The sequence below is a fragment of the Crocodylus siamensis genome, chromosome 1 (assembly GCF_052110815.1).
Source record: "Crocodylus siamensis isolate JL-2025a chromosome 1, ASM5211081v1, whole genome shotgun sequence".
NCBI classification, from domain to species: domain Eukaryota; kingdom Metazoa; phylum Chordata; order Crocodylia; family Crocodylidae; genus Crocodylus; species Crocodylus siamensis.
The window spans coordinates 232,102,780-232,120,138 of NC_143395.1; the positions used below are offsets into that span (position 1 = coordinate 232,102,780).

The following is a 17,359-nucleotide window of genomic DNA, read 5'->3' on the forward strand; positions in this document are numbered from 1 at the left end:
AGGACCTAGTCCTAGCATATGGAAGGGCTGGAGGGGCTGGGGCTGGGCCTGTAGGGTCCAATTCCAGTGCACAGGGAGTGAGAGGGGGCAGTGAGGCTCCACAGAGGGGCCCCACACCACTCATCTGGTCTGTAGAACCAAATAGTTAAACCCCACTGCATTAAAGGACTTTCAAGATTGAACATGGTGGAACTGAATTGTACTTAAGTGCCTAGATGTCTGATAGGTAGAATAGAACCTGTCCTTACATGATTAGCTTTTTGCAAATATTTATTTATTTATTTATTCTATTTCTATTTATTCTATTTATTTTTTCCCTTTGTGAACAATTTCAGGTGGTCTTGATTTCTACCTGATGTAGAAGACAAACATTTTTGAAATCTTAAAGTTTCGTATGATGGGGACTTAGTGGTTCGCTGTATATCTTTATGAAGCACTCTCTGGTGTTAGGGATTACGCAGAAAGAAGCACTGCATTCCTCAGTGAAAACTGGAAAATTGTTATATATTGGTTGGTTTGGTTGTTGTCATCTTAGTGTGTTAGTTTATGGGTATATGGATTTGATGTTTTTTTCTGTGGTAGTCCCTGGGTAAATAAAATGGAAAAATATTAAATGTGTATGTATACTCTATAGACATATTTACTTGCATATAAGATGACACTGAATATACCCTCCCCCTATAATTAAATCAATATATGGAAAATTTTTGGAAGTGTGCCTTGAATTAGTCCCCTGCCTACTGCTACAGCATGGGGAAAAAATCTGGAGGTGTCAGGTGGCCCCCTTGCCATCTGCCCCCCAGTGTCTTCCCCCTCCTGATGCCTTATCATCAGACCCTGCTCTCCCTGAATTAATGGTAGTGAGGAGCAAATTTGAAAATCCTACACGCAAGTCCTAGGCCCAGAAACCTAGGAGTCTGGATGCCTCCAGTCTTGCTTGATTTTAAACAAAAAGCCAAGAAGCAATTATATATACATGATCTGAGCTGACAAGAAGCTAGGATGCATGATATTAATCCAAAACCAAAAGGCTCATAATTTACCGTATAGTTCATTGTGTTGGTCCTCAGCAGAGTCAATAGCATTTCAAGTCATAGTGACCCATGGTTATGGCTCAGTACTGCTAAGTATATGTGCATATTCCAGATACCCCCCACAAAGGAGCTATGTGCTAATTAGCCTCCACTCATGACTGGAACTGGGTGTTCTTGTCATAAGTCCTGGGATCCTCCAAAAATGTATATGTAGGGCACCTCATAGAGGAAGCTGCCACACTAATCATATGCAACAGACTGAGAGAGAGGATGATGGAGGGGTTCTGGGTGAACTGTTTGCAGCCCTGCTGAGTGTTGTTTGCCAGACACTTAAGGCTGGTAAAGAAATAGGAATTCCTGGAAATGGTGACAAAAGGTGCAGCTTAGGTGTGGGAGTGAAGAGGAAGTTTAAAAATATAGTCAATGCCATGGCTCTCTATGACTTTAAAAAGAGTCAGCTCTGAGGGGGGGCTGAGTGCAAATGGTATTTCATTGATTTTATTCAAGTGGACTGCACTAGCCTATTTTTGTCATAGGTTTTTGTCAGTATGTTTGTCTAACATGGGCCACGTGTCTTAGGTATGCTCAGCGTTGCTGGCATTTAATCAACATCATAGTCAGTTATCATTACTGAACCTATGTTGCTTTTGACAGCAGTACAATGATCGGCAAAGCTTTTAATGAATTTTCCTTGTATGCAAATATAAGAGGGGCTTTTTGTGCATTGTGATTGGGGGAAAAATCTTGTCTTATGTTTGACTAAACACAGTATATGTTTATGTATACATACACACATACATGCATATGTATAGTACATATACTCATAAGGTATGCATTTTTTTCCTTGTCAGCTTCATATTTATTCACCTAATGTTACATATATATGTATATTATATATACACATAATATTAATTCAATATATATGAAGTTGGTGAGTAAAAAAAGGCAGGGAGTATTGGAGGGTTTTCCATTTTGGCCTCCAGTCTTTAAAATGTTGATCCAAAATTTACTAGAATATCTGGTGGCTGCTGGATTAGAATTAGATAGTATGAGAATATGACATATATGCCAGATAGTATTTTCAAGGCTGGAATACCTCTCCTTTACTGCATTCTGATTGCACATCTTCCATGATAGATTTAAGGTGTACATTTAACCTAGTGTAATTTCCTTTTCACTGTCCTCAATAGTATTTTATCTACTGTCTTCATGTCCAGTTTTGTTGTTGGCTTCTCTTTTTTTAAAAACTTTAATAACAAATCCTGTTTCATTCCACTCATTGTGCTGGTGAAATGGCAGGCACTGTTTGGAGTCATCCTGTCCTATTCTCTTTCTGTTTTCTGGTCTCCTGCTAGTGGCTCACCTCATGTCAGCTCATTTCTGCCTTTCCAGGTACATAATCCAATTAAAGTAATGTTTGGCTGGGTTTTGACCTCACCGTATTTTCTTTATAATTGGTTATCCATTCTACTCCTTCCCCTGTTGACAGCTTTGCTTACCTATGGAGAAACTGATGAACTGACTGACAGGCAATAAAAATATAAAATATTGAAAGGCCAAAGAGGTAAAGCATACTTCAGTATTTCAGGCACCTAAACTGTTATATCTCAGATTAGTGACAAATAGCAAGTGTATTTTTTGGGGGGGGGGAATGGACCAATGTGTTGACATATGCCGTCAAATTCTGATGGTCTCTTCTCCAGAACAAACACCACAGACAGCTTCAGCTTCTGGGGCCCTTCCTTCTTCTGTCAGACTTTCCAACTGGCGTATCTCTAATCCAGTTTCCATGGACCTGTGAGAATTTCCTTATAATTAATATTCCAAATTTACCTTGAATTCTTCAGTAATATCAGCAGAAATTCTCATTTATCTGATATTCAACACATATCTTTTTCTGTTCTTTAGTTTCTATATTGTATATAAGGATCAATCTAAGCCTGATGGAGCTGTGTAACTGGGCAGCAAACAATGTTAGCTTTTTAATCTGCTTCTTAATATCTTCTTAATGCTACTTTTGGCATTCAAGGTAGCATTGTTACCATAATTCAAAACACAAAATCATATAGGAACTGTATTAGAAATAAAGAGGCTTCAGAATGAGACTTCTTGTATTTTACAGCCATAGTAATTTCACTGATTCCATTGAAGTTATTCCTCATCTATAATGGTGTAAGTGAGAAAAGAATCAAACACTATGACTTAGGAGACAATAATCATTCAGAAATCAAATTACAAGAACTAATATATTGCCAAAACTAGAAGGAGAACAGAGAATAAACCTTGAAAATGTCACAGACAGGGAGGAGAGGAATATGTTTAATGTGAATCAAAGATCATGTCTAAAATAGGACTTATTGAGCTATTTGGTAGCTAGCAAAAATAGGGCCAGTAGGTGCACCTCCTGCAATGTGCAGCTATTAGACTTCAACAAATTATGTTGCAACTAATTAGCCATCAGATATTCATATTTAACACCAACATACTGCTTAAGTTTAATAGCTATGCTAGCATTAACTAAATTAAACTTTAAATAATATTTAGAAGATAGTTAACTATCATTGTCCCTGTTTTACAGATGGTAATACTGAGAAAAGGATATAATGTTTCCCTTTGCCACAGGATCACCACAAGATCAGTAAGAGCTACTGATTTCCAAAGTTGGGGTCATTTCCTTAGAAAATACTAGTGGTTCACCAATAGAGATTGTGGGGTTTGATACCGATAGCCGATATTTAAGGAGGCATATCGGCTGATGCTGACCTGATTTCCAATACAGCTCTGTGCAACTAGTAAGTCTGTTGTAGTGGAAGGGATGTGGGTGGGAGCATATCAACACCCTTTGCGGTGAAGGAGGGAGGGGGCAGGGGCAGGCACTGCTCAGCCGGGGTGGTGCAGGGTGTGGGACGAAACACAGCTCATGGGGGGAGTGAATCCCGCCACTGAGCGCACACAGGATGGCATAGGTGGGGCATGTGCCCCCTGGATCTGTGCGGGGTGGGTGGCCTACAGCTGTGGGCTGCGGAGCTGCACTGGGCTCTTCTTGGCAGGGGCTGGGTTTGGGGTGGGTGGCAGCAGCACTGGGAAGGGGGTTATGGGGGGGCTGCAGCTACTCCAAATTTCATTGTAGCCCCACCATAGCCCCACTCCCAGCACCGCCGCCCCCCCCACCAATTTAGCCCTGGCTCAACACCCACCTCCCCCAACAGACCTTGTAGAGCCATGGCTGCACCAGGCAGGCAGTGGTGACACTGGGGAGCCATGGTGAAATTTGAGGTGGCTGCAGCCCCCTCCATAGCCCTCCTCCCAGCACCACCTGTACCAAGCCCCCACCACAAAGAGCCTGGCACAGCCTCGGCTCCAGCCTGCAGCTGCACCCCCTACCCCGCCCTGTACAGATCCAGGGTCACACCCCACCCCACATGCCCTCCCAGGTGCATGCCGTGGTGAGAGCCACCCCCCCTCCCTGACAAGCCATGGCTGTACCTCACACCGCACCCCATCCCTCCCTTACTGCAGCAGGGTTAATCTGCCCACCCCACGCCCCTTACCTCCCCCCTCCCTTTCCACCACAACAGACTTCCCAGCTGCACGCAGCTTTCCACACTGTTGGGCTCTGCTCCTCACTGCCTGCGAGCTGCACTGCGGCTGCACATATGCACAGGTATTTATCAGCCAAATTATCAACCACTTCAGATTGATTTCTGATACAGCCAATTTTCTTTATATTGGTACTGATCCAATATCAGACCAATGTATTGGCACACCTCTAGGAAATACTGCTTGCTCCATGGGCAAATCAACATATGTCCATCAAATTTGTGCACTCACCTACCAAGAAAAAAAGATAGATAAAAGCTGATATTTTCAAGCACTTATTTAATTGATTTAAAGCAAATATGTTAATTGATGAGCAGCATAAACTTCACTGTTATTTAGTATGCATTGGCTTCAATGCTGTCCCATCAGCAAGAGAAGGGGTTGGTCCCTGTGATGCATAGTACTTCTATTTGTATTTACTTAGTAATTGGATGTTCCTTAAAAATACTGAGTTGGATTATATGGTGTTAGGACAGCATTTTCATATGGAAGCAAGATGGACACAAATTACAAAATCCACATTTGCAAACAGTTGAGGGTAAATGGAAAATAATAAACATTTTTTTTAATTCACTTTTGTCATAATCTGGTGCTAAGAAGATACAAGTTTTCCACATCATGGTTCTTCTTTATCAGTATTCCACTTCCATTGAGCACACAATACCTTCATTTTTATTCCAGGGTTGTCAAACTCATTTGGCCCCTGGGCTGGATGAGCGGCGTGTAGCTGGTCCATGGGCCAGATTGAACTCACAGGGCTCATCTTTACATGCAGTTAACATGGCTGAATAAACTCCTGTGCAGTTCATGCCAGAATTTTTTTGCTCCTGGGTGCAGCGTTTATACGTGCACCCAAGACTTCAGTATGTTGGGCCAGGACAGAACATCCCCAGCTGGCAGCAGGTCCTGGGGGTCAGCCTGCCAGCCTAGAGCTGCTCCAGCATGGTACAATGTGCTGCATAGGGGCTAGGTGGAGTACTGCAGTCCTGCATGTCCATCCTCATGCTCCAGCCAGCCTCAGTAACCAGCTACATGTGCATTGCACTGGAGTAAATAATTCTGCCATAGGACAGTATTTGTGTCAAGCAGTACTATCCTATGGAGGATTTGATTAGTTTACTGTGGCCTAATAGTGTCGCACATGTAGCCAGTGATGCTTTACTGTGAAGATAATTAGTCAACTCCACAGTAAAGCATCTGTGTAGATGTCCCCACAGACCAGTTCCACATGCTGAATCTAGCATGTGTCCTAGAGCAGTTGGAATATGCACTGTATGCAGCATGATCCTGCTCCAGCTACTCCAGGGTGGTGCTACTTGTGACAGTTGCTCTGCCACTCCAGAATGCAAGCTGGAGTAAGCACCAGTTGCAGCATGTGGGACCATCCAATGCACCCGGCATGCTGCCTGTTGGTCAGGGCAGCACTGGGGACCAATTGATAGGGCTCAACTGATCAGGTCCAGCCCAAGGGCTATATCTTCAACACCCCTGGTTTATGCTGTTTCTTTCTCTGGTTACTATTTCAATAATTTTTTCTACACACAACTTTCTCATTTGAAAGTCTTGAATTCATGATAAGCATATTCACCAGCAATGCCTTGTAGAAGCCTTTGAGAAACCTGACCCTAAAAAGGCTAGTCAGTGATTCATACAATTTACAGGATGGTGTATGCTGTGTCATTCTTAAAATAAGGCAGACAGAGTAATTTTTAGGAGCCTCGTATTTCTTTGGATTCCTGTTATGTATGGATTCTGTAAAAAGACAGAAAATGACACTTAGCTGTCTTTTTCATAGGTGAAATAAAGAGCTGATTGATTACAGCTGTATTTCTCTGTATTGCTTAAATATTAATAGAGACAAATCCTGCACGGCTGAAAGTGGCTGCAACTTAGCAGTGCTTTACTGGTAAAGTTAATCTAAAGGTTATCTGGGCATGATAAGTAAAATTCTGTATTTTGCTTATTTCCTGTTTAATGTGGTATTACATGGCCTATCTGCATGCTGAGACATTCCTAATTCTGTATATTTCTGTCATCAGTAGAATCAGCATTTTATTAATTTTGATCATAATCTGAACTAAAAAAATAAAAGGCTTCCACATTCTTATTCTTGTTTATCAATATTTCATTTACACAAGTATGCAATATCTTCATGTCTGTTCTATTTTTCTCTCTGGTGAGATGGAAAAAGAAATAGAAAGCAATATGTTGGCATATGAATGCTGTCTGGAGACTTATTTGTTTGAGTGAAGAATTTAAAGAAAAGAAATCCCCTTTCTTTTGACTACATAGGGAAAATATTCAAGTAGGTTAAGCATTTAACATGATACCCAGTTTGTAGTCTTAATCCTAAACCTATTAAGCAATTTTGTCTGGAATTAGTGCCACTGCACGCATGCGTGTGTGGTTGGACTGATGGTTTTCCTATACAAAGATGAGGAAAGAAATTGTTTCTGTTCTCAAGAGAACTGTTGGTATAAAAGGCCATGAGACAAAAATGGATATATATAGAATTTGGTAGTTACAGGACTTAGTTATCTCTCATTCAGATTCTTATATTACGGTGGTTGCACCGAAAGATCTGACTTCGTAAAGTATTGACCAGTCATAGCCCCAAGAGGCTTCAGTGGATGTTCGAGTGCTGTGCCCCTCTCAGAATCGGATCAGAAGTCCTTAGCTACTGTAACAATGACAATGAGAGAGAGAAAATTTCCCTATGAAATATAAATGGTGAAAAGTATTTTATTTAGTGTATGGGCCAGTGTTCACTTGGAGCGGTTTCAGAAGGGGTAGAAAGAACTGCTGTTCAGGAACAGTGTAATTGTGGGTGCTGAGGAGGTGCATTGGAGAACAAATGTTGACCTCTTCTTATACATATACTCAGACCTATGGGAAGTCCCAGAAAAGATAATACAAAAACCTATGTTGGAAACAACAGGTTTTAACTTCATGCTGTTGGCACAAAGAAGTCCAAGATGAAATGCTTAATATTTTGTGTTAATTAAGGCGAGCATCCTTTTGCATTTTGATATTGTGAAATGCCATTGCACCGCGGGGGTACCCTAATTCCTTTGTTTCTTTATATTACCTGCATTCTCTATCCACATATTCCTAAGGTATTTTCATTTTACTTAATATATTTAAATGCAATAGAGATTACAATTTTCAGATTTACTAACAGACTGTTAAAGGAATTACAGCAGCATGAGGACTTTCTCTTATTTAAGATTCTTACATTTTTTCCAGGTTCTGAATTTCATGCTTGAGATGTAGTAGACTTAAATGATGGTCAGTGTTTCCCCAACCCAAACTACTGTGTGACTATACTTATGCTCTTTTATGTAGTTTATTTATTTGCTTTGTTATGCCTCCTAGTGTATACCAAATTTGTCTCCAGTATAAGTTCCATTGACCTCAATGAAGTTACACTGGGGTGAACTAGGCAGTTATTCATAGTGCAAGACTTGCTGTAAAATTATATACATGCTAACCAAGAGTGATAATCTAATGCAACTAAAACTGTTCTTTTCCTTGTTACATTTCTTAAGTGAACCAGGATTGCTTCACATCAACTATCTAGGAGCATACTTTTTTGGTAGCTATATATACCACATACTGTAATATCAGTGCATGATATAAGTTTATATGGTGCTCTGTGGATACTACTATTAGATTATCAAGGGTCAAATGGACAGTTTGCCTTGGGCGTCAGTTGTCAATGAGACACACTGTAACTCAATAAAAGTAACCTAGAGGCATCATATAAAATATTACACATTATTGAATTACACAGTGACAGTAACTAATGAAATGAAGCAAGCTCTCTTCTCTGTTATTTCACTGCCATTACTGTATCCTAAAAATATGAAACTAACATCATCAACACCTTCTGTGTGCAGAGTATATATTGAATTCTGCAGCAATCCAATTGACAGAACCTCTCTACTAAAGTTGTGATCCTAAGGAGGTGCTAACCATCCTACCTCCCAGTGACTACATTAGGATTTGGGGCATGCTCAACACCACCCAGGACCACTGCCAAGTGTTTGACACAGGAATTCTACAAAGAATGTTTTTCATAATAAAGTTCAAGGAAACTTATGCACATCTATATTACAGCTAACTAAACAGGACAATTATGTTTGAACACAGAGCATGCTAGAGCCATGCAAGAAGTTTTCAAACTTTAAAGAAAAAGTTAATTTTTATTTTCTTTTACCCACAGGTCTACCCCCGGATAGCGCCGGCATTTTGGCACTACCTGCGGGTAGAAGTGAGTAGCGGGTATTTGAATACTCCCACATCTTTACTTTCCTCTTTACTAGTACTTACTGAACTCCTAATTTGTCCATTGTGCAAAATAATTAGCTGCCATATTAGCTGCCATTTTCTGTGAATTTAGTCTTGTACTAATACCATATTATTTTGACTACGATGTAATTACTAACCCAGTCACAAAGATGCAATGTTCATTGTGTGCAAGATGAAGCAAAATTTCTTTAACTATCTCTAAGCCAAAGTCATGTTATACCTTGTGATGATAGCATAATATCAAAGTACTGTAATGGGATTCATACTTGCACTTCCCTGTATAAATGCATTTGACATTCATAAGAAAAACATACAGCTTCAGTTTTGGAATGTCACTATTGCAAATCTGTGCAACTCGCCCTGAATCATTTCTCCCCTCTTTTGTCCCTCAGGAGCATGAGCAGCTCAGCTACTCTTCCACAAGGTCCAAGGCTCCGAGTGTTATCATCACAGGTCTCAAGCCAGCCACCAAGTATATATTTCATATCAGAGTCAGAACGGCAGCAGGATACAGCGGCTATAGCCAGAAGTTTGAATTTGAAACTGGAGATGAAAGTAAGTCTTACTTAAGGGAAAAAAGCAAATGCAGTAGTAGTAGCATCTAATTGGGAGTGTGAATGGGCTAAGTCTTCACTGTCCAACAGGGTAAAAATGGAAAAAAAACCCTCTCATACAGCCCCCAAATAATGAGGCATGAACAATTTAAAGTAGAGTGAGAGAGAGCAAGTTTTAACTGCATTTTAAGTATTCTGTGGGTGCATCTACACAATGCACTTTTGTTATTGTGCATTAAATTTAGTACCTCTAATGTGAAGTACTAACTAAATGTGCATTAGGCTGCCCTAATGCGCAGTAGAAAAGTGCATGCTCTTTTTTAGTGAAACTTAATGTACAATAGCCTAATTTGACTATGCATTTGTGTATTAACACCTAATGTGCAGTAAAAAAGGCTACTGCACATTAAAGTGCACATGTAAACATGGATGATTACTGCCCATGTTCATGCTCTTACCACTCTATAAGAGAAAGCTAAGCCATGGTAAACTATTCCTCTTTCAGTGAGGGCTAAACTACTGCAGCTTAGCTTCTACTCATCATACAGTAAAACGATGCACACAGGCAGTGATCAGAGGCATAACAAAGCAGCTTTGTACCCTGAGCAGTGGCAACGCATGAGGCAACACCAGCTGCAAGCAGTGGTGGCAGCAGCTATTTTTACACCCTCCCCCCAACCAAAGGCATCACCTTGGGCTGCTGGATGCTAGGCAGCATCCTGGTCACTGCCCCTCAGTTATGCTACTTGCAGTGGTCACAGTGCAGATGCCCCAACCCTTTTTACCCACAAAATTGTTCACTTGTTTTGAAATACTCTTAGCCTAAGATGACTGTTAAAAGAGGTTCTATTGTCCTGCCATACTTCCTATCTCACTCTGTACCTTCTCCTCCTCCTTCCTTTAGAGGCTTTCCACCTTTCATCCTGAAATGCAGCTAAGACCCATATGGTAGAAGTGCTAGAAAAGTAGCCCTTTACCTTCATGCAGATCCCTACAGTTGCTTTCAGCATTCCCAGCATCTCCAGATAAAATTATGGAGACAATTACATGTATTTTCAGTCAACCAATAGGTCTGCAATGAGCCTATTAAAGACCTGCGTAAGAAGCAATCGTATAAAAAGCTTCAAACAGATATGTGAACAATTTCTGTAATGAAACCAAAGGCCCTACTAAAACCACACACAGGATGTTTTCAAGAATTTGAAAGAAAATTAGTATAGACGCAACACTAAAAACACTCATTGGTGAAATTACTTTAATTAACCAATTACCCGTTCCAAGCTTCTCATTAATGTAGTGAAATTCATGTTGCTTAAGCTGAAGTACAGATTCAAAACTTCTAAGTGTTTTCAAAAATGCCTGTGGGATTTATGCTCTCAAGTCCCACTTTCTGGCTTAGGGCCAGATTTCAAGGTATTTAGATGCCTAATTGAATTCTCAGCTGCATCTAAATGCCAACTCCCATTGGTTTCAGAAGGAGTTATGTACCTCAACGATATGGGAAATTCCACTAGATATCTATCTGTATCTCTAAGTACCTTTAAAAATCTGGCTTTTAGGCACCTAGTAGCTAAGTCTTATTGAAAGTTAGTGGGATTTAGGATCGTAAGTGCTGAGGTCACTTACAAAAATGTGGCCTAGCTTCCGAAGTCATTTAAGCACCTTTGAAGATATTGGTGTAAGCAGTAATGGCTCATGCTTTCAGATCCAGATGACTGAAAAAGCAATTAGAAATGCTTCCAGGTTATATACTCACCACAGCCAGAAAAATCTAATCTCAATTGTCTGAGACTTGTAGCCATTCAGATCCCCTTAGGGGCCTCCTCTGAGGTCAGGATTTTTGTGGGGATTGATTCAGTGTTTGAAATAAGAGACAATGGCAGGACTTCAAAGAGCATCTAAGTGAGTTGGGAGCCTAAGGCTTTCAATAGGACTTGGGGTCCTTAACTAGCTTAGCTGTTTTTATAGTCCCATTAACATGGAGACAATAGAACAATAACAGTTTCTGATCCAGCTATAAGGGAACAAAAATAGACAGTGTGTTGATGTAGATTGTGCAAAGCCACTTTGAATGTCTTTTGAAAATCTCTGGTAAATTCTACTACTGGAGACATTCAGTAGCTTTAATGGGCTGATAATTACCTCTTATGTAACTAAATGTTACAAACTAAATGGTAAATTATGTAATTTAAAATTTACTATTCAAACTTCTATTCCTGGCTCAGAAGCTGTCGCTTTTATGATTTCACAAATGAGATCTTGTATGAGACATAACTTGATTGTAATTGTTCAAGGCATGCACCTTTCCAATGAGCTATCTTCTCACTATGTGAGAGCACAGTTTCTTGGAGAACTAGAACTCTACTGAAATAATATGATGAATTTTCTAATTTCAATACTCTTAAATACTTATTGACTCTTAATTATTTCTAGGCATCTAGTGTGTGTAAGTACCCACCATACATTTGTCATCAACAAAATGTTATTATTTGGGTTCATATTCTATGACAAACATGTAGCTTTATGTAAATAAGCTATCACTAGGGCAAAAGAAAAGAAACACCCTTGTTCTTACCAAGTGACAGAGCTGTACTAATAAAGTCCCCAGCTCAGTTTGGTAGTTTGTAATCACAGCTGAAGTTAGATAAAGAGTTCAGCTCAACTGAAGGTATTTTCATTTAAGGTGCTATTGCAACTGTGGTCCTGGTTAAGTATCACTGCAGTCTCTTTCTAAGTCCCAAACAGAAAAGAAAACTAGCAAGAAGTGTATCTATAGCAAAGGTGTGGCACTGACCTGGGACAGACTTGGGAGGGGAGCAGGAAAGAAAATGGCTGCACAATTGCACTCACTAGGGCAACCAGACATCACTGCTACCCCTGAGCAGGGTAGCTGCCATAGGTACCAGGCTGCATCATTATGCCACTGGTGAGGAGTCTCCAGTGGCCAGCCACAGAATACATGTCCTGTCCTGTCTTATAGCAATCTTCTAGCAAACTTTTTAGTGTGGCCTGATCTTCTGTATGAGACAAGCCAAACAAATTCACCTTATTTCTACACCAGGCTCATGACCCCTAACTGAAATGGAAGATTGTATTTAGATATGGCACTTCAACATTAGAATCTATTATCCCACAGATAAAATATTCCAATGTTTGATCCCCCTTATTGTTAAACATATGTGCTCTATTTTTAGCCTCACTTTGTTTATTTTCAGTAATGACTGGAGCTGGTTCTGCCTTTGTCTGCTAAATTTTAAAAATCACCTATCGGAAATCTCTTCCTTCTGTAGGTCATTTTAGACCCTTCTCTGGGTAAGATAAATAAATGGAGGTTTTCCTTTTTTTCCAAAGTTTTTTTCTGAAGACTTCTTGTGGCTGTCTTCTAAAACCTTTCCAAATTACCAACATCCCTTTGGACAAATCTATACTGAACCCAATATCTCATTAATGATTTCACTGACATTGTATAAAGAGATAATGCTACTCCTCTGTTCCCTTGCTTTTAAATCAAAGGCTCACACTTGCTCTCAACTATAGCATTTCACTGGAAATTCATGAATAACTGATTTTAGCTATCATAACCTGAAATCACTGAGTTACTCTTAAGTCTTCCTGGAAAAAAAAGGATTCAAGGAATGGAGAGTGAACAGGGAGTTGGGAGTTTAAGTGATGACTTTCATAGATCCCATTCAAATGATAGAATCCTGCACCACAGAAACCTCATTTTGAGTACTGTAAATATCTTATGATGGGCAAATCTTAGGTGCTTATTAGATCTGAAGAATATAACAAGTTGGCTTAAAACAAGTAGTGCCCATACATGACAAAATAGGATGGGGGTTCATTACACTCCAGGAAGAGTACATTATAGGAAGATTACATTCACAGAAGGATGCAAGTTTGTGCTCCCATTATTTGCAGTTACAATTTATTATTTAGCGTACTAAGTACTTTATTGTTTCAGCAAATCAGATTCTAGAATATCTATGGTATATGCATAAATTGTACCTGCAGATAATTGAGCCTGTAAAAAAAAGGACCAGTTAAGAGGGAGTTCTGAGTCTGTTCCAATGTATGTAAAGGTTAATAATGTGTGATTTTTACCAACTGAGAAAGCCACTAACAGAAACAGGCCATAACCCTTCTGTTTAGGGGAAGTGCAACATTCAGTGAACCAAAAAATAAGTGACAAATCAATGCAAGAAAACTAAGAAGGGGCTCAAACACCATAGTAAATAAATACTTGAGATGTGTTCTTCATACCTGCAGAGGGGTTATTTTTTTACAGTCAGAAACTTTACTAGCAGGTAACAAAATGAGATGGAAGTCATGTTTCTTGACTTGTGAGGTATATTTAGCTTCTAGTACAGATTGCTATTATCTCTGTCATAATACCTAGAGAATCCAGTCTGCTTATTCTAACTGGATGGGTAACTGTTTATGGCTGCTCTTTTTCTGATTCTTTCTCCCCTATTTTCCCTGCCCATGCCCCTCCCCCCCCCAAAAAAAACCAAACAAACACCCTACAACTAAACTTTCTCCTAGTTTGGCACCATACTCACTTGCTCACTGGAAAGATATATTGTGAAGCACCTAGAAAAACAAAGTGATCAGGAAAGGCCAGCATGGATTCACCAAGAGCAAGTCATGCCTGACTGACCTGATTTCCTCCTATGATAAGGTGACAGTCTCTGTGGCTGCAGGGAGAGCAGAGGAAGTTATTTATCTTGACTTTAGCAAAGCTTTTGATTCTGTCTCAAATGATATTCTCATTAATGAGCTAAGGAAATACAGAATACAAATACTGTAAAGTGGATATACAACAGGCTGAATTATCATACTCAGTGAATAACCATGACTCAGTGTCTAGTTTGGAGGAAGTATCAAGTGGGGTTCCCCAGGGATCTTTCCTGGGTCCAGTATTTTTTAATGTCTTTGTTAATGATCTGGACAATGGAATCAAGTTCACACTTAGCAAATTTGTAGATGACACGTTGGGTAGAGTTTCAGATATTCCAGAGGGTAGGGCTAAGATCCAGAATGACCAGGATAGATTGGAGAAATGGTGCACAGTCAATCAGATGAGATTTAACAAGGACATTTGTAAAGTCCTGCACTAGGAATGGAATAATTGCAGGTATAATTACAAACTAGGGAATGACTAGCTAGTCTACAGTACTGCAGAGAAGGACCTGGGGGTTACAGTAGACCATAAGCTGAATATGAGCCAACACTGTGCTCTTGCTGCAAAAACATGCCAACAGCATACTGGGTTTTATTAACAGAAGGGTTATTTGCAAGTCAAGGGAAGTGATTATTTTGCTCTGTTCATCACTGGTGAGGCCTTACCCATGTCTAGTTTTGGATCCCACACTTCAAGAAGGGATGTGGACAATTTGGAAAGAGGCTAGCACACAGCACCAAAAGTGATTAGGGGCCTGGGAGGTAAGATTCATGAGAAAAGACTGCAATAACTTGCGTTAGTTAGTCTGCACAAGAGAAGACCAAGGGGGTGGATTCAATAAGATTCTTCAAACACCTGAAGGGCGATTACCGGGAGGATGGAGATGGGCTTTTTCCCTCCATAGGGGACAGGACTAGGAGCAATGGCATCAAGCTTCAGCAAGGAAAATTTAGGTTGGAAATCAGGAGGTGCTTTCTGACTCTGAGGGTGGTCAAGTATTGGAACAGGCTACCTCGAGAAATTGTGGAATCTCCATTTCTGGACATTTTCAAGAGCAAGTTAGATGGAAACTTGGCTAGGATGGTTTAGTCAGGGATGATTCTACCTTGAGCAAAAGGCTGGACTGGATGACCTTGTGAGGTCCCTTCCAGCCCTATCTTCCTATGACCCTATGATTGTAAGTTGAATCCACATCCCCTTCAGGCAGTAATTCCCTTAGGAAAAGGGTGGTCCCTTTTCTATGCACAGCATCCTGCACGATGGGGCTATAGGCCTTTTAGTGCTGTCATAATATAAACATTCACTATTAATAACAAAATGCACATGGAACCTCTTAATGACAGTGAAAAAGACTGCAAGAGGATAAACCACCTGGAATAACAACATGGTAATGTATTTCAAGAAAGAAATGTATTTGAAAATTAATTGAAATACATATTTTAATAGCAATAATTATGGACTCCATGGCCATAGCTGGACACTTTTCTTAGTTAAGCTGTTGAAAAGGGACAAGACCTTTGCCAACATCATTAATTTTGGTTCTCTAGAGCTTGCTATAATAACAATAATAAATATGAAGAAAAGTGAAAATAAAATATTAAAAGCAAATATAATTAAAATAAAAACTGATGAATCATTCTGCAGCAAAATTTGGAGACTTTAAAGTTGAAACATTGATTTATAAAAATAATTTCTAAATATTACAGAAAGACTCCCTTGCCCCTAAGTGGGAGAATACTGTCATGCTTGCTCCAGTTTACTGTTTAAAATGCAATCTGTGCTGCTTCAGTTATTTAGGATAAAATTAGATACATCATTACCAGGAACAGCCAGAAATTTTGGAATGATTATTAATGGTGGTGCATGAAGCAGAAAGAGGACTCTCTGACCCTGTAGGAGTAATAAAAAAGTTAATTAATCAAAGACAATGTAGATTTCATATTGGGTGACTATTCAGAGATGTAGTAGTGCATAAAATTTCCATTTGGAATCGCCACTAATCAATAGCAGGCTTGCAGTCAGTGTTGATCAGGAAGTGAACCCAAATAACCAGGAAGATCTGTACCAAATCCCAATTCTGAGATTTGTTTGTATGCACAACTTTTTCTCTCTTCCCTCTTTATCCTTACTAGGACTCCCTGTCACCCCCTTCCTTACTTTCTCCATTCAATTTCTCTTTCCTCCCTTCTCTTTTTAATCTCTTCAGCTCCTCCTCTCACCCCTCCTGCCCTTCTGTGCCATTTCCCCATTTTATCTTCTTAGGTAGTCCTTCCCGCTGAGCATCCCTGGATTTGTCTTTGGGAATCACAGTAGAGAGCTGGGAGAAAACAAAGCATTTCAGAAATCTTTACAGTGAACCTAATCTCAGGTGTCATGGAACAGATTGATGACTAGCCTGTTTGGAGGGGGAACAGTGTGCTCTTATGAGTAAAATCCAAGTAGTGGATTAATCTACAGATATGAGAAGCTAAATGCACTATAGAAATGTACTTTTGTATCAGGTTTAGAGGAGATATGATTGCCACCTTCTCTAAAGAATATAAGGATCCTGAATAGCGCATAATAGTAAAATGCCTGGGGAAAAAGATGGTAATTCAAGCAGTAGGAATGGGAAAGAGGCAGAAAAATGGAAGTGATGCTAGTAGATTTCACATGCTCTATGTAGGGAATGAAGGGCAGTCTAATATATTTGACTCCTATTCTAAGGTCTCTAGTTTGAGGGGAAAGCACATCAGCGAAGCATACATTTGTTTCAGTCTGAACTGTACCAATGGGGACCAACACTTTTCAGTAATTGGTGCTTTAACCAATCAGGTCTTGGGCTATTTTGGTTTAAGAGACATAATTAGAACAATCAGTGAACAAATGAAGGAAAATGGGAAGATGTTAATGTGATGGTTGCAGTCTTCAGTTATCAGATATTGCATATAAATGCTGTACTAACATCAGTAAAATTAGTAAAAACATTACACTGAGCTCCAAGGCCAGCAGCTGTTAACATCTAATGTTCCAGTACTGTATTTGTTTCTGGGAAGGACAGTCACTTTCTGTGAACTGGTTATAAATATTTATTACTAGATAGTGGCTTATGGGTGCACAAGCTGAGGGAAAAAAAGGGCTCAAGAAACTTTTCCCTTGTATAGATCAACAACAGATGGGGTAGCCTGAATGTTGAT

General features: G+C 39.8%; 1 protein-coding gene across 1 annotated transcript in view; it reads left to right on the forward strand.

The window, feature by feature from the left end:
* EPHA6 (EPH receptor A6) overlaps window positions 1-17,359 on the forward strand; it is a 973,304-nt gene that overhangs the window by 700,728 nt on the left and 255,217 nt on the right. Inside the window, exons 7-8 of the mRNA XM_090058840.1 lie at window positions 8,860-8,907; window positions 9,338-9,500. Coding sequence (XP_089914966.1) covers window positions 8,860-8,907; window positions 9,338-9,500 — 211 coding nt within the window. The remainder of the gene's footprint in view (window positions 1-8,859; window positions 8,908-9,337; window positions 9,501-17,359) is intronic.